This window comes from Aythya ferina (assembly GCF_964211825.1).
Source record: "Aythya ferina genome assembly, chromosome: 3".
In the NCBI taxonomy this organism is placed as follows: Eukaryota; Metazoa; Chordata; class Aves; order Anseriformes; family Anatidae; genus Aythya; species Aythya ferina.
Genome location: NC_140298.1, coordinates 93,387,579 through 93,410,210, shown reverse-complemented (window position 1 = coordinate 93,410,210; position 22,632 = coordinate 93,387,579). Strand labels below are relative to the sequence as shown.

Genomic DNA, 22,632 nt, shown 5'->3' with positions numbered 1-22,632 from the left:
GAAAATACAAAAGCAATGGTATATATATATGATATGCAACAGTGGTATCTATATGTGATATACAGCCACGGTGTGTGTCTATGATATACAGCAGAGGGCAGGGCGCACACCTACTGTGTTGTGTCTCGTACCTTCACTTACGTTTAGGTCTTCCTTCACCGATGCTCGGTAGAACCGTAGTTTTAGCTTTTTTGCCAGTGCTTCTGCCTCTTCACTGCACAGTAGAAAAAGACTTTTAAACATTAATTTCTATAGTTTGTCAGCACTTATCGATTCTTACAGATAAAATGCTTTGCGGTTAAGTTAAACCTAGCAAGATGGGCAGACAGTCAAAAACCACCCGATCCTTCATTTCTTTACATGATCCCTACTATGGCAACAAAGTATTTCACATGCAGTTTCTTTATGAACAAAAGTAGTTGCTTTTCAATATTTATTGACTTCATTAACTAAAATTTCCCAAGGGTTCTAAGACAGGTGTCAGTGAAACCAAAAGGAAGGAGGCTGTAATTAATGAAGCTGTAGAATCAGAACAATTACCACTGTAAAGTCAAAACAACCAAAAAATGTATTTCTTAACTATATTTTAATACAGCATTAGATGATGCAGTCAGATGTGTTCAAGAATTATTTTCTTTTTGGTGAAAGAGAATTCATCCTAAATGTTAAGGAAAAGCTAAGAAAACATGAGATTTTCACCAAGAGAAATCATGTCATTAGAAAGATGAAATTACTGAGGCAGATGGAGTATTCAGAGAACAAACCTAAGTGACATACCATAAATAAAGGAGGAGTTCAAATGCAATTTTGCTTTTCCTTTGAAGAATACTCAGTTTTCTTGGCAGAGGGAATACAAACTGATTTATGCCATCAGTGACAGCAAACATAGAACAAAGAAAGCCAGTGTAGGAAACAACAAAAAGAAGAAAACTCAAATCTCCCAGGAAGGTGGTAGAAATAAAGTAGTGGAGCATGATCAAACTAATTGTGCTGTACCTTCCACACTATGGTAAACAGGAGTTAAAATTTGTGAAGCTGATTTAATGGCAGGAACGAAAACAGGCATATACTCAAAGGCAGAATAAACTGACAGTAAAATCTGTAACGTAAAATATAACGAAGAAGGATCAGCAATGTGCAGATACAGGTTTCTATAGGGTTACAATGTTTTGATGAGAAGAAGAAATAAAAACAAATTGAAGAAAAGGGAAGCAAAGAATACAAAGACACTTTTTCAAACAATCCATTTACTATGTCCTGACCACTGTAGCAAGCCTTTGGTAACTAAACTGGGCAATGCCCAGCAGTTTAACAGTAAGTATAAATTTTTATCAGGAGAGCAAATTTACAGCTTTACAATCTCTGATTAAAAAGTAAAAATCGTATCATTGCAGAATCAAACTCTTGATGCTATTCCTCCATTTTTTAGGCTGATACTTCAGAAGAAGGCATGAAGCTAACAGAATTTTTAGCCTGGCAAACACATCTGCCCAAGCAGCTCCACACCTGCAGTAATGCCAGAAACCTGTGCTTCTAAAGCACGTTTTGATGCGCAGCCTAGGTTCGATAACCTAGATATCAGAATTCTTCCCCAAAACCTCCCATTTTTGTTTGTTTGCTTTTTTTTTTTAAGCATGTGTATAAAGGGGACATTAGGTCAGAAACATGAAGATAAAACTCTTACTTCTTTATACAAGAGTCATCAAGAAGATCAATCTTATTCTGCACCAGAACTGTGGGAATGTCTCCAACTTCAGTCACCACTTTTTCCTTCCACGTAGGGATTGCTTTGAAGGACTCTCTGTCAGTTGTAGAAAACACAAGAACACAAGCCTGGGCTCCTAAAAATACACAAAACAATTACAAATGCATACAAATCAACCAACAAACCAACATAGTAATAATAATAAAAAGAATAATATTGAATATATTTCAAGTGTGAGGGGGTTTTCCTGGTTTCTTCCATAAAAGCGTGCTTTTACCACCAGCTTGTGATAAACAAATGGGTAGAAAATTCCCCAAATGAAAAGGAATTGACTGCCATATTATTTTGACCATTATACCAATTCTTCCTGATGGCTGAGTCTGGTACTTTTCAAATCATCTCCAGCAAGGTGCATGTTTGCAAAGGAAGGAGTGAGGAAGAGACTGGAAAAAGGCAAGTGGAAGTTTGCTTATTGCTCACTGCTTTTTAGACAGCTTCACTGGAAGCCAAAAGGCAACTATTTTTCATGATCTGTAAAGCATAATTCACATTATTGTTTAAACTACAGTAATCAGGATTTTGAAAAGCAGAGAAATAGCCACAACTTTCTCTAAAAAAAATAAATTGTTTAGTAGCTCTTTAGAGAAAATTAATGCTCATTCGGTCTCAGCACTATGATATCCACACACACACACACACCCTGTTTTGTAATATTTTTATGGTTTTATGACAGCTTTAGCAAGTAACAGTAAATCCATAGTGAATAGTAAAAACCCAAGGATTCAGAAAGTACTTCAATAGTTAAAATATTAGTGAGTAGTCTTTTGACTGTCCAGTAGCCCTTTGTTATCCTCCAAAACCTACTTATCATTGCACATAAACACATGAAGAAACACTGCTATTTAGATGCCTTTAATATATTTGATGTTTAATAGTAGAATTATGCCTGCTTGTAAAAGACTAGATAGCTGTTTTTGAGAGTCTAGTGGTATCTTGTGGCACATATCCCACACATATAATATGAAAAAACTATTTCATTAGTATGATTTTTCTTCTATCTAGGAGTTTCATCAAGTATTGCCCGTTCCTGTATTGTTTGCCTTTATACTCCTCTGACACAAAGCACACAAGTACTTTTATTAAATTTCCTTTCATTTATCTTTTCAAAGCCAAGTTCAGTCTACCTTTACCAAAGTTTTCCTACGCTCTTTAAACATTCTTTCACCTGCCTTTAAGACTCCTCTGACACGGTTTTATACAGAGTAATAAGAACTGCCCTCAGAACTTCAAATTAAGCTCTACCAATAAAGCAGGAGCAATGCAGCCTTTCAATATCCTCCCTATCTTATTACTTGTGTACTAAAATTGTTTGTTTTCCCTAATGTCCACATCATATTTTAACCTGATGTACTAACAGCCTATGAGGTATGTGTAAATTTAATTATTCTTTCTAAGGCAGGTTACCTTGCATCTGTCAATGCTGAATTGAACCCATCATCTTGCCACCTAGCTTAATACAGCCTCTCTTAAGTTCTTTGATCTGCTGGAGTGGGAGCGTGTACAAGGCTCCCACCATCTGCAAACATCATCTCGCTCGGTTTTAAGACTAAGGAATTCATTGCAAAATTTCCACTCTAAGGAACTTTCACTTCATCTCTCTTTCCACCCCTTCCTTCTGAATGCTAAAACAGAGATAAGTTGGCAACAGTAAGCGCAGAGGGAAAAGTTCTAGCACGTTAGTAAGTAACAAGAGGGTGGCTTACAGCAGCAGATTTATTTATTCAGTTTAGGTGTAGTACTATAACACGGTGGACAGGGACAACAAAAATAATGGTCAGCCTGCCAATACTGCTTTTAAAGGAATTATATAACAGCCTAATCAAAGTGAGATATTTTTGAGGGCCTTCCAGATCCTTATATTTGAAGGTCCTGCCAGGAAGTTATTAAAACAAACAACAGTAAATGGAAGTGTCTTTCATCATCAACAATGTCTATCAATGACAAATTACACACACTTATGTGACTGCGTACTTCCAAGCTTCTGCTGAAGGTTTTGATCACTGGCTTGTAAGAAATACCTGAGAATACAAAAGGAATATTCTTCTCCAGCTGGATTCAAGACATCAAATGCAGTCTTTCTGAAAGGATGCTTCATCACAGCGCAAAAGTTAATGTGGCATCAGAGTGCGCTAAAAGATGCTGCAGGACAGGTATCTTACAAGGCAGGCTATTTTCATCTTCTAAGAACACTGCTAAATACTCAGTATTATTAGTGATAATATAGACAAGTTTAAGAAACCATAATATCCCTGGAGAAGTTCCAAAAAAGAAAAAAAAATCAGGATTTAGGCACATAAACACCTCTATATGTAGTATTTAGGAGAGTCTGTAACATCAGTAGCTCACTCACCCACTCCCGATGGAGTCCTACACTACCTGTCACATAACCGACTGTGTACAACCAGCAGCAAAGGCACAGGGCAGCACCAGACAGGAACACAACAACCAAAACCAACAGGCTCTCTATGAGTGTTTAAAATGAGACGTCCTTTCATAAGGACGCAATGCCTGTATATCAGAAATCAGGTAAAGAAATTCCTTGCCACTGGTTGACTCTCACGGGGCTTTGTACCTGACACCTATTCAATTCCCTCTTCTGTTCTTGTCCTCAGCTTTTTCAGGCTATGACAAAACCACATTCACTATAAAATTGGTGGTGGCCTGTTCGACCTTAAACTGAAATCAACATTTGAGGTCAAAGCATCATCCAGTTCTTGCTTAGTGTTGATGGTCTACTTGCTGTGGATCCTGGCTACCCTGAATACATTTATAACTTGAGAAACAGGGCATCGAGCTACTGGGCTACAAAATGAGGAGCCTGGGAATTCAATGTATCAGTGACTGAACAACAGACTAATGAGCAAGAGGCGTCTTTTCCTTCAAAAAACTAACAAGGGTCTACTCAAGACAACAGTGGTAGTGTTTGGAGGGAGATGCAAGCACTAAGAAGTGATCAAATCCTGCGTTGCAAGACCTGTAACATGAACAGAAGGCATGGGGCTGCTAATGACAGCCACTTGTGTATTTGCTTGGCTTACAAATGCAGTACCTAGCTGCGTAGAGAATGCATGACTTACAGGACAGCAAAGGAGATGCACAATACAACATAAAAAAAAGACACCAATATATAAAAAGCTTCCTTCAGTTCCTTGGATCTGGGCTGCTGGACATTTTGACTCACTGTATTGTATGATGATGGCTACGCAGCTACACTGGCTGCAAGTATTCACCTGGGCAGAGAAAAACACATGACAAGTCCACTGACAGCTCCCGTTGTGTTTCTCTGCAAGGCTGAATGAATTTGGTCCCCAGACAATGGCTCAGAAACAGACTCTGAAGCATTCCCTGTGCCACCACGGATGAGACCTGATCCCTGAAGAACTGACAATGCACAGTGTGCCAGGAGAGCACGCAATCCCCGGGGTTATGACAGTGGTCAGCACGACAGTGATCTGCAGGAGGTGTGGGCTTGGAAGACACAGCCCCTCCCTTGGAGGCATCTTTCCCTTAGCAGCAACAATTCACGTTGAAATCCTTACATTTACAAAGTAACCTTGACCTTTTGCTCTATAGAAATGTGCTTGCAGACCTGATGCTAAACCAAAATTGCATTCCAGCCTCCTAAAACTTCCCTCGTCCTTCGAAGTCTAGTGCAGAACAACCACTTGTGCTGTTAGGAGAACCATCGCGCTGTCCACACCGGGCACCCACAGGATGATGCCGTTCTGCTCCACATCCACCCCTTCAGTATAAAGATCTCGAGGGCAGAGCTCTAACTGTGCTACGTGGGGCATGAGTCACGAGCAAGATATCAAGATTCTCGTGCTGATCATTTTTTAAACCACCAGGTTTGATGGTAAGTGAGGACATAAAGTGTGCTGCAAAGTTCTGGATGCTCTGTACTTCGGCATAACAGTCCCAGTAATGAGGAGAAAAAGGCTTTGGCTTCAAACACCTAAGGACTGCAAGGCACACAAGAGAACTAAGGGCCAGAAGAGTAAAAAGGAAGCTCAGAGATAATCAAGAGCTACCTTCTGAAATTGATGTGCTCAACTTGTTAGCTGTAAAATAACAGAATGATCTATTTCCACATGAAGATAAGAAGAAATAGGAAAAGAAGTATCTTTTGCCAAAGAAATGGCAACCATCAATTACAAAGGACAACCAGAAATATTATTAAAAAAATACTAGTTATCAGAACTATCATGAAATATAAAAAGCTCGGAGAACTTAAACAGGTTGAAATATCAAGGCATAACTTATTTTGTCTCTAAATGAGATAATATTTCTAAGATTTTACATCATAGCAATATATTTTTTTCCTAGCCATCAGGTAATTTTGACTAGAAGTGAACAACATAATTTCTTAAGTCATTTGTATCTCTTGTTAAAAATAAAAAAAAGGGAGGGGGAATATTCATAACCACTGTTAGATTATATGGAAAGGAAGCCTAAGCATGCAGTTAATAACTGGCTAAATAAATAAGCTGCCTTTACGTGGCTGAATAATATAGTTTCTATTCTAGGAAGTAAATACAGTTTCCTTCTTACTCTATTATGTTAACATTTTCAAGGCAGTCTGTACTGGCATAAGAATTACTGTGCTTAATAAACTATCTTTCCAGGATAACTGGTGGATTTTTTCTCCCTTGGATTAACTTGTAAGTACCTCAGACATAGTTTTTGGAACATTTACAAAGGCACTTCTTACAGAAGTGCCTCCCTTGCCTTTTAGGGGTAAAACATAACTACAGAAAAGCTACAAATCAAAATTGAGAAACAAATTTCTGAACTCTAATTCCAGTTTTCCCAGACCTTTTCCTTATTTCTATGATTGCAGTATCACGATTAGAGTTCCCACCTGAAACTTTAGAACTGCCTTAAAATATATTAACAGTGTATATTGGATTATAAATACATCACTGACATAGAAAACAAAGTAAGTTTGATTTAGAGTTAGACTGTTTGTACAGCTCTGTAAGTTTCTGTGCAGATACGTGCCTTATGTTCCATTTTTTCAAAGGGCACTACTGAACATAACGCATAAAGTGGCACTTAATTAAGACAAAGACCTTACACAAAGGGAAAAACTTTCAAGAATTGAAAAAGGCGAGCTATACATGCTTTGCACACACATGAAATAACTAAGATTCTTAATCACACGATAGGAAAATATCTTAAAGACGTCCGAAGGCACCCAACCACCAAGTAACAAACATGGTATTTTCACCTCTATAGTAGGCCTTAGTTATGGCATCAAATTCTTCTTGACCTGCAGTGTCCCATAACATTAGCCTGACGTCTTCATCGTTAACCCTGAAATAAACAACACAGTTCTGCGATTAATACAGAACAACCAACACAGAAACATTTCAAGCTCTATAATGTAGTAATCCAATTCAAATTTAACTTGATTTAAATATAATGGAACTTAGTATTGATAATGGTTCACCCCTGTACCATACTGCGGCAGTAGAGCCTCAATTATATTAGTGCTCCTTCTTGACAACCTGTATTTTATTTTCCTTTTCTTTTCCTCTTCTTCCTCTATATTTCTCTCCATGAAGAGAAATAACGAGAAATCAAAACAAAACTTAGGTGCCTGAATAATGGGCCTTTTGCCTTTTTAATCAGCTTACAGAATTTATAGATTTTTCTTCTTATTACCATACTATTTTCCATTTTATCAAACATTATTGAGTATTACCAGCTTACATTACATAAAGACTAAACTTACAGTGTTATTTAATTATTTTTCCCAGTTATTTCATCTATGTTAGCTCCTAAACTTGTGCAATTGTTTAACTGTAAGTACTTCTACTTTAAAGAAGAAATCACAAAAAGTATCAGCAGGTGGTAGAATACATAGGAAGCTTGTCAAAAAAGCTTAGAATGACAGAGGTCTCAACTTTTAGAATTATAAATCAAAAGGAAAATAAATCTTGATTAGAGAATGGAGTGATATAATTTTAGCCCTCAGTCCAAAGGAGAAAACAACTCCCTTTACTTAGCTTCAGAGACTGCAGGCCTTGTGTTTCAAGTCTTTGCAAATCTTTAGATTACAACAGAACAAAGAAACAGAAGGAAAGGTAAAAATGGATAGCATGACATCTGTTCAATACATACTGGATTTGTCTTTCCAGGAAATCGACACCAATGGTTTTCTTGTAGTCTTTTGTAAAAATCCCCTTGCAATATCGCTGAATCATACTGGACTTCCCAACAGCTCCATTTCCCACTACTACCACCTTGATGGCCACCTCCATATCTTCTTCCAACATCTCTGCAGCTCAGGTGACTCTCTAGCTTATTCACAGGTCTACCAAATCTGTAAATAAAGTAAATAGCTATGTTCATAAAAACGCTGTGAACAGAAAGCAGAGGAAAGATGATTTCACATTAGGATTCACAAAGACTGTACCACCTATTCCCAGCTCTTCCACAGACTGCCTAGGTGACCTCGGGCAAGTTATTTCACCAGTCAGCGCTTCAATTTGCCACTTACTAATTGGACATGGACAGAACTGTTCACAACATTGTCCTTTCACTGTATGAACGTATCGTATGTCAGCTAAATGCCTGATGCTCTACTTTTGATGTGCAAAATGCCCAGGTGGTCAGTCCAACACGTACCACGGGTCTGAGGCACCCAAGGTTGCTCCTGGACCTGCCTCAGGTGCCGTCAGTGCCGCCAGCAGTGATGCTGCCTAGCCCGGTGACCACATCCTTGCTCCACTTCTTGAGAATTTGTCTGAATTTGTCCGAAGAAGTGGACAAAAATTCATCATCAAATAAATTTGTGTGTTATTATGACTAATTTAGGTTTTGGCACTTGAAGCAGATCATGCAAGGTACAAAGTACCACCGGGTAATTCAGGAGATGCTGCATTTTTCAAGGGTCTTTTTTTTAAAAAAATAAGAAACCGGATAACCCAACTGCCTTAAAACGTCATTCTTAACGTTTAAACCGTTAGATAGCTTCCTTATAGATGCTTAACGTGCAGGGTAGGCTAGGAAAGCCTGCACCACAGGAGCGAGGTGTGTGAGCGGAGCCTGCCAGGGCTCGGCGGGGGCAGCACCCGCCCTGCTCTCCGCGGCCGTGCCCAGGCGAGACTTTTACGCCCCAAAAATCCGGGGTGGAAAAGATAAAAACCAAAAACCAAAAACCAAAACCACCCCGCAACCCAGTGTCAGCCGCAGGTTTCTCCCTCCGGCTCTCCGGGCTGCCCGGCCCCGCGGGGCTGCCCGCCAGGAGCTCGCCTCACGGCGCCGCCGCCTCAGGGCGCGGAGACAGCCCCGGGGCAGGCGGGCAGGGCTCGGGGCCGCGCCGAGGAGGGACGAGGGAGGCGGGGGAGCCTCCCCCGGCCGCCCCCCGGCCCCTTTTTCCCCGCTGTCCCCCCCCCCCTCGGTCCCTTCTTCCCCGCCGCCTCCCTCCTCGGGTCGCCCCCGGCTCCCGCTCCCCTCTCACCGACCCCCCGCGGGCGGCGCTCCCTCGGAGGGCACGGCGGCGGCTCCGCCTCAGAGGCAGCGAGGGAGGGAGGGATGGAGGAGGGATGGAGGAGGGCAGGATGGAAGGAGGGAAGGAAAGAGGGAGGGAGGGAGGGAGGAAGCCGCTCGTTGGGGCCGACCCAACCCGGACGCACATCCCCGGCTCCCCCGCCCGGAAACGCCGTCAGGGCCGCGGGGGCCGCTCAGGGAGGCGCCCGCCCGCGGCTGCCGCCGCCCCCACAGCCCGGCAGGGGCTGGGGACCCTTGGGCAGGCTGTGGGGTCGGGGTTGGGGACCCCTCACCCGGCTTTGAGAGGGCTGAGGGGGACCCGCGGGGCTCCCCAGCCTCCGGCCCCTCGCTGCTCCGCCTCACTGCCCACGATGTCCCTGGACAGCATCCCTCAGGCTCTCACAGTTTTGGGTAGCCCTCATGGGAGGCAGCTGGTGCTCCTGTGGGTGGTGCGCTGGGTATCAGCCAGAATTTTGGATAAATCATTAGGAATGGTTTCCTAATTCCACCCCCTGCCATGAGCAGGGACACCTCCCACCAGCCCAGGTTGCCCAAAGCCCCATCTAGCCTGGCCTTGAGCACCTCCAGGGATGGGGCATCCACAGCTTCTCTGGGCAGCCTGCTCCAGGGCCTCACCACCCTCTGAGGGAACATTGTATAAATACATATGATATGCTTTAGCAGAATTATTTACCTGATAGTCTTAAGATCTGAAAATGTGCCATTTTAACAGCTAAGACTACTGAAGTTCCGTGACCTAAAATCCTTTTTTTTTTTTTTTTTTTTCTGTACTGCAAAGGTCATCGTGTTGACTGCAGAGGCTGCTCCCAGAGCCCAGCCAGCACCTCCACTTTTCAAGTATTTCCAAATGACACTCAGGTATTACCAGTTAAAAAGTTCCTTGTACAACTGAGGTCTCTTTATCCCTTCCTGGGGCTACATCTTCATTCTAGAGTGAGCCGATGTTGCGTATGCTCGAGTACATACCTTTTGGGTTAGCACATTTTGCAGCTGCACTTCAGAAGGACAGCTAAGTCATATGCATTGTATTTTTTGTGAAATTTATGCTTTTGTTTTGTTCACGCGGGTTCAGGCTGCTAGTCTCAGAGTCTTGTCTGATGCCAGAGCTTTTGTGTGCCAAAAGGCCTTGAATCAGAGAACCCTCCCGTTAACTCTTAGAGAAATCTGTTGCATGCCTAATATTAAAGTATTATGTGGCTATGCCACATTAGGAACCAAATTAATACTACTGTACTAGATGTGCAGAGGTAAGACAGCTTCCTACCTCTTACCTTGTATTCCCCTTTATAGACCTCCAAAAAGTCATGTTGCCATACCATTTCACCAAGGTCACCTATTCGGTTTTCTCCATGTCCTCCTGTGATTACTGATTTCCAAGGCAGTTTGTACATGAGCACATAACCCATAAACATTTTTTCCAGATGTATTATGTTGTAGTTAGCTACAATGAAATTATTTTGTTTGCAAGGCAAATCAGATCAATCTATAACAGAAAAATAATGCCACCCTTTAATAAAGTCATCTGTTTGTTAATAGCAAGCTTTACATGAATATCACTGCCTGGGTTTGCAATGAAAATGTTAAATAATCTTTCACTAAGAATCCTTGGGAGTCCCATTAGAGTCTTTAATTGCTGATATCCCTGTCATCACAACTATGTTTTGAAACCTCTTAGTGAGCCAGTTCAATGCATCTGCTGTGTGCTGTTTTTCCAACAGAATGTATGCACTCCAGCCAATGCAATCCTGAAAAAAAAAAAAACACTCAGCAACTTGATATAACTTGTTTTCTGTGAAAATGTAATGCAAGCTGTACTTTAAGCGCTGTATTTTTGTTAATGTGATGGGTATATTTCCATTTATCAACAAGATCAGATAAATTTAGATGTGTTGCATTAATTTTTGATGGCATTTTTTGTAATACTAAACATCCTTTTTTAAAAAACTGCAGGTATTAATGCATTGTTATGTAAATATTAAATATGCCCATCGAAACCAAATGTGATATGTGAGTGGAAGTTAACGAGTGTTGAGATGTCCACAGTGCTGAAAACATTTTTCATGCTGAAGGCAATCGTTTCTATGCTTAGTTACTGGGCTGTAAATAGGTTAAACAAAACAAGTTGCTGAAGGCAGTGCACTCAGAGGTGCGGCTGAATTATCAGCTGCAGGCAGCGTGTCATACGATGAGAAAGCAAAATTTATGAATACACTTGTTTCTGTTAACATCAAAGCCTGATAAAAGGAAAAATGCTTGATCTGTGTGCTGTATGTAAAGAAGAGAAAAAGTGGAAATAAATGGGGACAACATCAGGATTGAAACACTAAATGTTAGTTAATTTGGTTATTTGCATTGAACAATCATGTAGTTTGAATATTTTCTCTGGCTTACTTCATCTGGAAGTTAATTTGCCTGAAGAAAATGCTGGAAGTGTTTAAAGCTGCATATATCCAGAGTTTTTGATAGATCACTATTAGCAGTTTGTGCTAATGGACTCGCTTCTCTTTTCTGCTCTTGTTCCTGTAAGTATGTATCCAGGGAATGAAATGTAATAGCTCTCTGAGGAAGAGGGATCTGCCACCAAACAAGAAGGAAATGAAGACATTCCTTAATAGGGTAATAATTTGAAAATATTTCCCGGTAGTGTGGAAAATGCTGACAAACAACAGAGATATGAAGGCATAGATAGCAAAGGAGGAAGAGGCTGAGTCAGAATTACAAATAAAGAGCTTGAAATTAAATATTTTTTATGGCATTAACCATATTCCCATGGAAAAGCAGGCTCTGAATACTGCTCTCAATCTTTCATAAATGACAGATCTCCAACTGAAAATGTCAATGTCCAGGTGGAAAAAGGAGGTGCACTAAAGGTAGAAATCATATCGGAATAAGAAAACAAACTAAACATCCGTCTGATTAGTATTTACTGTTGAGATATACTAAAGATTCACAGCTAGCCTGGAAATCACTGGCACTGGATTCCAAGTAACCTACAGAACTGCTGTCTGTATACATCCATACACAGAAAATATAGGTACCTTACAGCACGTATGCAAATGCTGACTGAAATATCTTGTGAACATGCATTTGTCAGCTTTTGTGTATTTTGTGAAGAAACACTGACAGCATTTCTGGGGAGAATTAAGCAAGTAGAACAGAAATGCGAGGAAGGTGATAATGATCCTGTGAAATTAAATTTAAAAAAATCCAATTAACTGGTATTTTAACTCTGTGAAATATCTAATAGAAGTCATTTGAAATATTGGCAGCGATCATTTCTGTGGGGAAATTAGCTTGCTATTCAACAAGATAAAGTCAGAGGGCTAAGAAGGTCAGGGAAAGCAGACGCTTGCACTTCTCTAGTCCTGAGAGCTTGTTATGAAAATAAGTACAGTTAATTAAAAGAAAGCTACCCAGAGTCCTAAGCTGTAAAGATTTTTTCTTGTTAGTCACTGTCATTTGTGAGTCCAGTTGTGTTGTTCAGACTTTCTGTAGTGCCGTATTTCAATCCTCCTGAATTTATAGGAAAATGTTCCTGTGAAGCGTGAGACCCTCCTAGCGACAGACCAACACCACTCAAGGGCTGCAGTCACCAGAACGTAGCAACTTACAGGCGAGTGAGGCAGTTCTCACAGTAAGTAAAGGTTTTACAGAGGTTGTAGGATGCTTTTCTTCATAGAAAATTTGTCATTTGTGAACATTTAGTTCCTTTTTTTTTTTTTTTTTTTTTTTTTTTGAGTTCTCTTTTGAGTCCCTGAAGGCCGCATAAGAAATCCCTGATTTGAGAAATGGCTTGTGTGACCTTTTCTCTCTTTTATGGCCTGATCTTGGCAATCAGGAAGATGTACTTACCACTGCAATAGCATTTGAAACTTGCATGGAGAAGGTTAGAAAAAAAAAAAATTACACATGCAGATCCCTGTAGCTAGGCTTGTAATGCTCTTGCCTGGTTGCCAGAGTTTTATTAATGAGAAAATTTTCAAGGACTGGAGTAATTCACAGTTGTCACATTAGCACAAGCAGAAAAATTCAGCTTTGTCTACGGGTCATATGTGTGCAAACTTTTTTGAAATCAACACGCAGATAATCACCATCTGAATAAACCTTTGAAATATTTCACTACTGCTATCCAAAACAACCAAGGATTTGGGGGAAAAGTTTCCATGATCTACCACAGTCCAGAAGAGTGTATGTGGTTACCATATGTTACAAATTTGTCGACATGATATCTCATCTTGTTTATACTGTGGGATACCATCTGTTTGGTACTCAGGATCTATGGAAAAGTGACTGCTGAACTCTAACTGTGAGATTATGGGTAATTTTTTTTTTTGTTGGGGGGGGGGGATTTAGTGCAGATCTGAAGGTATTTTATATTATTAGCTTTATAGAGATACAAAGACATCCAATTCCCTTAGCAGAACATATAACAAAACGGAAGTAAAAATTATTAATGTGTTACCCTTTTAGTATTTACAGCTAAAAGACACCTGTAAGATACTCCTGATGCTGTGACCAGCTACGGGTAGGTTTGTGGGCAGCTGATATTTAATCAGGTATTCCATCTGTAGTTACCAATAGTGCTAGTTACTTCATAGTGCTATGAGATAAAGGTGTCCTACCATCCAGTTTTATAGACGGGAATGTTTTCCAATGGGACACTTTTGGCAGAGACAAAAATACTCTATTTACAATCTTACAGAAACGTGGATTTACTTTTTCCCATGGCTAAGCCAAAGAAATTGTCTGCAGTTGTGTAATGGTTTTGGTAATGGGAACTCCAGGAAGTTGTTTGCTGAAGTATTTCAGGACTGAGTTTAGATTGGTTTTTAGATACTTCTGTATGTATATTTACAAAAATTTAAAGAATATGTTTAAAAATACTGAACTCCACTTAGAGTCCTTTTCTTTCCATAAACACAGAGGAGACTGTTAAATAAAAAGGAAGATGCTAAAAAGGACACTCTACAGAGTGAAATGGGATATTTTGCATTAGAGCACTCAGAAAACTCTCAGGCAGAATTTCTGCGAAAACTGGTGCAAGGATTATAGACCAACTTGATATGACATTTATATAATTTTACTTTAATTCATATATACTGGCCTAAACTGAATATATCTGATACAAGTGAAATGAAACCTTGTATTTGATTAAGTGTACATACAAATGAGTGCCAAGTGTTTTTACTTTAGACCTCCTTGCATCTTTTCAATACCTCAAGGGGGCTCAGAAGAAAGGTGGAGAAACACTTTTTGGCAGACCCTGTAGTGACAAGACAAGGGGTTAGGGCTTTGAATTGAAGGAGGACAAATTTAGATTGGAGATAAGGAAGATATTTTTTGTGATAAATGTGGTGAGAAACTAGAACAGGTTGCCCGAAGAAGCTGTAGATGCTCCATCACTGGAAGTATTTAAAAGTTGGGTTGGATGAGGCTTTGAGCAACCTAATCTTGTAAAATATGTCCCCACTCATGGCAGGGGCATTGAACTAGATTATCTTTAAAGGTCCCTTCCAGCCCAAATCATCCTGTGAGTCTGTGATTCTGCAGCAGACTGGATCTATCCACTACTGCAATAGCCACTAATGTAATCACAGCATAATGTAGTCCTTGTTTTTCTGTGGATCCATGCAAAAAGTCATATTTTTTTTTTTCAGACTCACACAACCAAACAATGTGTGTTTACCAGCAACAGAAATAATATGTTTTTCATCAATGACATGTTAGAAGAAAATACATGACTAGAACAAGTGTTATCTTAGTAGGTCCTTTGAACCTCTTTCTTTCTACACATTTCTTGAGACATTGCCTATCAGGCAAATCTTTTCTTTCTCATCTCAACCAAAATTTGTTGTGAATACCTAATTACGTTCAAGTGAAGTAAATGCCAGTGAGGACAGCATTTCAAACTAAATAGAAAATTCCATATTAATCTAAACTTTGTTTCTAGAATGATATTGCAATTTTATTAGAAAGCATGTCTGAAAAATGCAAATGCTGATTTCATCAGAATTATTACCCATGTGCTCTTGCGATTAGGATTTTTATACATATATATTTTTTTTATTAAACTGAATTGCTTGGGACTAGAACTAAAGATTACAAGAACTGAAAAAATACAAAAACATTTAAAGCCATTAATTGTCCTATAAAAATAACATAGCATAACAACTTGTTTTCTGAGATTTTATTTTAGTGTTTTAACCAAGAATGGCTAAGATTTGCCTATTCTCTGGGCAGGAGTGAGATATTAAAACAAAATTATGTTCAAATATCGTAGAAATGGCATGAAATATAAATATGCGGTCTTGAGAGTGGTTATGATCCTTTCCATGCCTACATAATTATTTCTGTTGTTTCAAATGTACTGTATCTGAAATCTTAAAATGCCATAGGCATTTATTTTACTTTGTGAAAAAACAAATATTTTACTTTGTGAAAAAGTTTATTACTACATCCTGGATCCCAGCTGACCTCTCATTTGTGCCCTTTACATAATATTTTTTTTTCTTGTACATCTGCCATAAAGTAACCGTAGATTTCTTAGGATGTTTTGTGTTTAGGTGGAACTGACTGTTCTTGGGCAACCCTTGTGATTACACAACATGTTGAGCTTGGAGGGAAATTTATGTATATTAAAGTCGGTGGATGTGTTTCATCAAAAATGAATTTTCAGAAATGAATAATTTGTGTGGGAATGCATTAACTGAGAAAAAAATGTCATTCGGTCAAACTGTCCCTCTCTGACCAAGTAACTGAACGATGCATGCTGGAGGGACACGCTGGAGGGATAAACGATTTGAGTTCAATCAAGCACAAGAGGAATGTGAACTAGATTTCAGTTTTCCAAATGATAACACTTAGCACCAGGCAAGGAAGTGAAAAGGACTGCCAGAATGCTGCCTCATGCTTTTTGTGAGGTTGGAAGCTCACCAGATGATGACTCCTAGGGCAAATGGTGCATACTGTTCTTGTTTCGCTGACCTTGGGCGCAGGCTTTTTTGTCTGCTCCTTTCCCAGCCCCTTCTTGCTCATGGATATTCAAAAGGGGATATTAAAAACTCATGTGGATATAGTTACGAGATTTAGGTGCAGTTGCAATATGGCCCAGGGATTCTCGGGATCTGGATGAGTGCTCAAAGATTAGACCTTTATTTGAAAGACAATCTTTCCCAAAGGAAGCTGTTCTTTTGAAGCAAAGAAAACGCTTTGAAATGGCAATTAGTTTAGGTGTCTGAAACCACCAAAATCGGCCCACAGAGGAGAAAATGTTTAGGCACATTTCTTGGGCATGTGTTATTGCCTGGGTCAGTCATCTCACTGTGCTAATTGCTGTAAATCCTGGCCTGGGTGGGTTACTTTCTGTCTACCTCTCAACCATTTCACATGTAAGATTAGGCAGACACTGAAGTTAGTTTTGTGGTAAATCTACCTGGCTGGTTTCAGGAATAATAATCAGAATAATTCATAAAGTAGAATGATGAAAAAGGGTTGTGGTCTGTAAGTAGATTTTGGAAATACGTGTGCAATAAATCACAGTGGAGGAAAAAACAGCCTGAAACCCATGACGCCATAAGTACCTCCTGAGCATCAGATTGAAGACTGACTTCTCCTGTGTTCTCTTTCACAGTCATGCATTGATTATTTATACGGTGTGGCTGGTTACAGCTAAGACTGGGTGAGAGGTCTTACCTCGGTGTTCGTTTCAGGTGTTCATTCGCATTGCCAGTTTACTACAAATTCCAGGTAAACTCTCCAGTATTTTCCCAAAATGCCTGTAGGAGTCAGTTTTATAACTTACATTTCAATGCAAAATATACGTTGATAACATTTATGTCAACTAAAATGTCACTGAAAATGGAAGAAAATTACTGCCTGGCTTTTTACTGAGAGATGCAGTAACCTGGTACAGCGCTGCGGCTTGTCTTACAGCAGTAGGGTGTCTGTGGCACCTGTCAACAAAGGGATTGACTTTCTTTGCAGCTGGCTTTGTGGAAATGAATACTGCTCATGCTTAGCTTCCCAGAGACACAATGAGCCTCTGAACTTCTGCTAAATGAATAGATCGTACCCTCAGCGGGAGCTGTAAGGGATTAATGTGTGAAAATCCACCGCTGGCTGACACATCAAAATAATTTCACCTGATAAAACTATCCCCCCTGTGGTACCAGGTGGGTTAGAAAAAGTTTGTATTTAGCCAGGCATAACTATGTGGTTATTTTATTTTATTTTATTTTATTTTATTTTATTTTATTTTATTTTATTTTATTTTATTTTTTTACAGAATCACAGAATTGTAGGGGTTGGAAGGGACCTCAAGAGATCATCGGGTCCAACCCCCCTGCCAAAGCAGGTTCCTTAGAGCAGGCTGCCCAGGTAGGTGTCCAGACGGGCCTTGAATATCTCCAGAGAAGGAGACTCCACAACCTCCCTGGGCAGCCTGTCCCAGTGCTCTGTCACCCTCACTGTGAAGAAGTTCTTTTGCATGTTGGTGCGGAACTTCCTGTGCTCCATCTTGTGGCCATTGCCCCTTGTCTTGTCCCCACAAACCCCCTGAAAAGAGGTTGGCCAAATCCCTGTCTCCCACACCTCAGGTATTTGTAAACATTAATAAGATCCCCTCTCAGTCTTCTCTTCTCAAGGCTGAACAGACCCAGGTCTTACTAGACTAATCTTTTTGTTAGTCTATAGATGAGATTTCTTTGTCTTGAAAGTGTGAGGTTTTGTAAGCTAGGGTACCACCAGATCCAAATTCCAAATGTACCTCTTAGCAGTATGGTGCACTTCTTCTCTTGGGGACACATTGCCATTAACTTTTCCTACAAGCACAGGAACAGAGCACCCAGATCATATTGTGCACTACTGAGAAATTCACCTTGAAAAATAAATTCTTAGAAAATTGCAAGAACCAGTTCTTGGAGCCCCAGTAATATTTTTGAGGCCCCAGTACTATTCTAAAGACCTTTCTTCTGATATAGTGTCCATTACATGAGTTAATGTGGATCCAGCGATAAAATAAGAGGTTTGTATTTTTTTCCATCTCTGTTCCACACCCAGATGCTCCTGGAGTGTACCGAGGTTTTGTTTTTATTTCTGGGTTATTTTTAGGCTGCCCTCCCCCTCAAAAGGCTGGTGAAGCTCAGTAAGTGCCAGTGTGGGTCTGGCTAGTCTGAATGGTTGGGACAACTCATTTACTTACAGGTTTGTCTTTCATAAATTTGCTGCAGTACATTTCAGTAATAAAAGGAAAGATATATTAAACTCCTTAAATAAAATCTTTTTAAAAATCAGTAAAATATTCTTGAGGAAAAGACTTAAACAGACAACCCTAACAATGTTATACTGAATATCTCTGCCCCCCTGAAAGAAGAATAAAAGCAGAATGTACTAGCCAAATGGCCATGATAAAGAGCCCAATATGTCTCATTAGATGCTTTTTTAAAAGGTGACTGGGAGAGTAGGGAGTGCATTTTTATGGTAGAGTGGCAGCAGAAAATGAAAAAATGGCTCTATTCAATGTTCTCAGTAGCTTAATTAAGAGAGGTATGACGAAGCATTTCATCTGTCTGGCTTTTACAGCCAATAGTAATAGTAAGTCTTTTAAAAAGAGAATAAAGGAAATATTGCACCTTATATGTTCTGCGGGGAGAGGCTGTGGCATAAAGAGGGTTGATAACACTGGAATTTCAGGTGCAGAAAACTGGAAAGATTATTTTGCTGGCTACTTTAGACTTAGAACTTTGCTGTTTTATTTTGCAATCACATTAATTTTGTGCTGCTTGTTTTCACACCTAGGTTACTGGTATTTGACAACTTCAGGTAAACATCAAACTTCCTTTCTTGTGTTTGCAGAGTGCCAGCCACAATGGGGCTGTATTTTTGCTCATCACTTGGACACAACTCACTAAACACACTCAGTAACAGTACACTAGAAATAGTTCAAAGAAATTAGGGCAGGCTGTGGCACGTCTGTAAAGAAATAAATCAATAAATTGCTTTTACATGACAGATTAAAATGAAGGTGTTACTCTGCAAGAAGTGGGATTAGGAAGACAGTAAAATTAATCTGGATGGAAAGGTTCAAGTCAACTGGGAAAGTTTGTTTTCAGTGTCACAAGACAGAAGGAAAATATGGAATATAATAATAATAATAATAATAATAATAATAATATATTTCATTGACTCTTGCTCCTGGCAGTCAAATCCCAATTTAGACAAATTTACCAATTTGATTAAGTTATCCTTAAATTGGTTTTGGTTACTTATGATGCAGGAAGTATATTATCAAAAACTTACACATCGCTGAAAGGTATTAAGAGCTGAAAAGTAGCAAAGAGCGTTATAAACTACCAGTTTGATGCAATAACAATTTATTGAAATGGTTCATTCCTTAAAATGGCTTGTAATGGTTCTCATTTGATGATAAATCACTGTAATTTCTGGGTTGAGATAATCTGATCTGCCTTTTGCAAAGAGTAAGCACTTACACAGCCAGTTTTCAAATGGGAAAGTGTAGAGAGGGAAGTCATATCTATTGCTTATCATGATTATCTTGTTATTCCTTCTGTGTAGAGATAAAAGTCTGATCCAGCCAGTCACACTGTGTGATCTTGCCTGTAAAACATTTAATATTGTCATTTATATGGATCTGCTGGCTTTGTGGACTGGTCCTTTCCCTTTTTATTTAGATATTAGAAGTCTTGGATCACTCCAAACACTGCGATCATGTATCAACCTGTCAAGATTTTGATTTTAACTATATTTTTTTTATTCCATCTGTTATTTTTGCTTTAAATTTGAGTAATGGTGTTCGTATGTGAAAAAATGGATAGCACAGTTAACGTGTGTAAAAGAAGTTTTGACAACACTGAGCATTACACATCAGAAAGGACTGGTACTGGGCACAGCCTTCATTAGTGCTGAATTGCAGCAGGGCTAAAAGCTGGCTAAAGGAATCTGTTCAGGAAGCTCCACCAATGCCACAAGCCAGAAATTTGGGAGCTGAAAGCATTCATCACACACAGTAAATAAAGGAGACACAAATTCGGGTATCGTATGTCTGTGGGAGTGATTTGGGGCTTCCTATGTGAGAGGCTGGAGCAAGTCCCCTTGACTGTTACTACAAAACCTCCATTCCTTGAGGGGATTACGTGAAATGGAAGATGTGCACAAAATGCAGTCTGGTTTCTTTGCAGCTGATCAACTTGACTGCTTCCCATGTAGGGGACAGAGGATCTGCAAAGGAGTTTTCTGGCCTTGGCAGCATCTGCTAGCAGAAGATTTAGAAAAAAGGAGAACAGCTTCTCTTCTGTGGTTTCACTGTAATTGGTTGTGAAAAGGAGACAAACCAGAGCTAGGGAAGTTGTGCTGGAGCATCCCGAAGGGCTGAAGGAGTTTTTCAGTTATGCTCACTTTGTTAAAGAAAGGGAGCAGTGAATGTTTAAAGGAAATGGGAGAATGGTAAATTAAGAGCTAGTAGAGGGGCTGTGGGACTAGGAGAAAACGATAACAGCTCCCTGTAAGGACATGTGTTGTATTTTATCGTGATTTATGGCTAATTTATTTATTGTAGATAAATAAGGAAGAGATAAAGGATGCCCTTCACATTTTTTTCACCAACTTTCTTTATATCTTAACAAAATCATTCCCTAAGCCAGCTCTCTCCTGACAAGTCTTATGGCCAAAAAAAAAAAGAAAAAGAAAAAAGAAAAATGTACTCATTCATTTTATGCAGGTTGTCTTGCAAATTCTTTAATTCAGAGAGGGCAGTTAAGTTAAATCCTGTTAATTTACAAATACCACATCCGATTTTAAAAACAGTAAGAATAAGCTAATATGAAACTGCTTGTTTTCTTGAAGTCCCAGAACTCATCCTGGGAACTCCCAGGTCATCCTTTTTCCTTTTTTTCTGCTTGACTTTCTTTGTCTGTGTGGTATGTAACTTCTCTGCTCATAGGTACCTTAAATGTTTAGGTATGATGACATGTGTGATCATCTCCTAGTGATATCTCCTTCCCTGGAAAGTTCAGCATTTGCCTGCCCTCACCTGTGGACTTGTGCTCTGGGTTTTTGGTGATGTTGCCTGCTGAAATTCAGCTCCCTGCCCACCTCCAGAAAAGAGGCTGAACTATCTTGAGCTGAGTAGTCACACAAAAGACACGTTGTGCTCACCAAATTCAGTGAAACTTCATACAATTTTAATCATAGCACTGCAAAAGACAAACACCTGCTCTTTTTATTTGGTTTTGAGTAGAAAATATTAAGCTTGCGTCCCACATCTCTAAAATACTATGTGATTCACCTTGTGATAATATAAGTATGAAAAAGACATTGGAGATCTTCTGGTCTCTGAGATGTCTGTCTCTCTGCAGTAACCACTGAGGCAGCCAAGTCAAATAGCTTAAATTAGACACAACCTTTAGATGGCTAAATTAGGTGAGTGAAAGCAGTTACCAACAGCATTATGTTTCAGAAATTTTCATTTTTATTACTGCAAAATATGATCTCATGAAATATTATCCATCTGACCGCTTTGTCCAGTGTAACTGAACAAAAATGCTTGTAAAAACAACCTAGACACAGTTGTGGGCTATCTGCTCAATAAACTGCACATACGTGGTGCAGCTAATGGCCTGTGGTGAATCTGCTAAAAACGCCAAGGATTGAATCACTGCAGCGTGAGTACATCTGGTGGTAGGAACTGGCCGATTTTGCAGAGGTTGAAAAATAATATTACAAAAACATCATGTTGAAAAAGACTTGCTTCAATATGGCATCTGCAGCACAGCCTCAGAAATGTGCAGTCAGTCTCAACTCATACAATGTTTTATACAATATGTAATCCATGGACTGGATTGTTCAAAGAATCATTGAGATTAAGAGTCCACTAGATTTCAGGAATAAGTGCACATCAACTCTTCAATTCTTAAGGTCCTTAGTTTGATTTTTGTTTTGTTTTTGTTTTATTTCAGCCACTCCTGATGATCTTCCACAAGCAGGATATCCACAATTTACAAGTACTAAGCAAGTGCTCATTGACTCACACGAAAAATTGCTTGTATTTAATGGCCTCTTTGGTTAAGGATTAATAAACTCACTGCTCCAGATACGGCACGCAGTGTCTTTGCTCCCCAGCTGGGCACTGGTCACGAGGGGAAGGGCAGGCTGCCACCAGCCTGCCACCAACACTCACAACACTGGTCACTTGACCCCGTAATTTCTGCCTGGGCTGATGAGCCTCCTTTTCTTTTATTAACTAAAGATTTTACAGCTTTCCATGCTGGTGTTCTTGCTCTTGAGCTCCTTACAGTCCTGTCTCAACAGCTCTAGCTCTGCCTGGCATTTTTATT

General features: G+C 39.7%; 1 protein-coding gene and 1 long non-coding RNA gene across 4 annotated transcripts in view; one reads left to right on the top strand and one right to left on the bottom strand.

The window, feature by feature from the left end:
- Window positions 1-9,391, bottom strand: part of RAB23 (RAB23, member RAS oncogene family) — a 16,100-nt gene extending 6,709 nt beyond the window's left edge. The window contains exons 1-5 of one of the 3 annotated variants that reach the window (XM_084512626.1): window positions 9,234-9,391; window positions 7,892-8,093; window positions 6,996-7,081; window positions 1,685-1,841; window positions 132-214 (exon numbers count right to left, since the gene is read on the bottom strand). In XM_084512626.1, the coding sequence (XP_084368752.1) occupies window positions 132-214; window positions 1,685-1,841; window positions 6,996-7,081; window positions 7,892-8,046 (481 nt within the window). In that variant the 5' untranslated portion in view covers window positions 8,047-8,093; window positions 9,234-9,391. Of the gene's footprint in view, window positions 1-131; window positions 215-1,684; window positions 1,842-6,995; window positions 7,082-7,891; window positions 8,094-8,398; window positions 8,517-9,233 lie in introns of those variants that run through there. The other 2 variants (XM_084512625.1, XM_084512627.1) reach the window with 2 other exon arrangements.
- Window positions 4,132-22,632, top strand: LOC311433469. The gene is made up of 6 exons (XR_014690764.1): window positions 4,132-5,621; window positions 10,062-10,141; window positions 11,811-11,899; window positions 12,809-12,917; window positions 16,914-17,029; window positions 22,255-22,632. It is a non-coding gene; the product is annotated as an uncharacterized lncRNA (long non-coding RNA).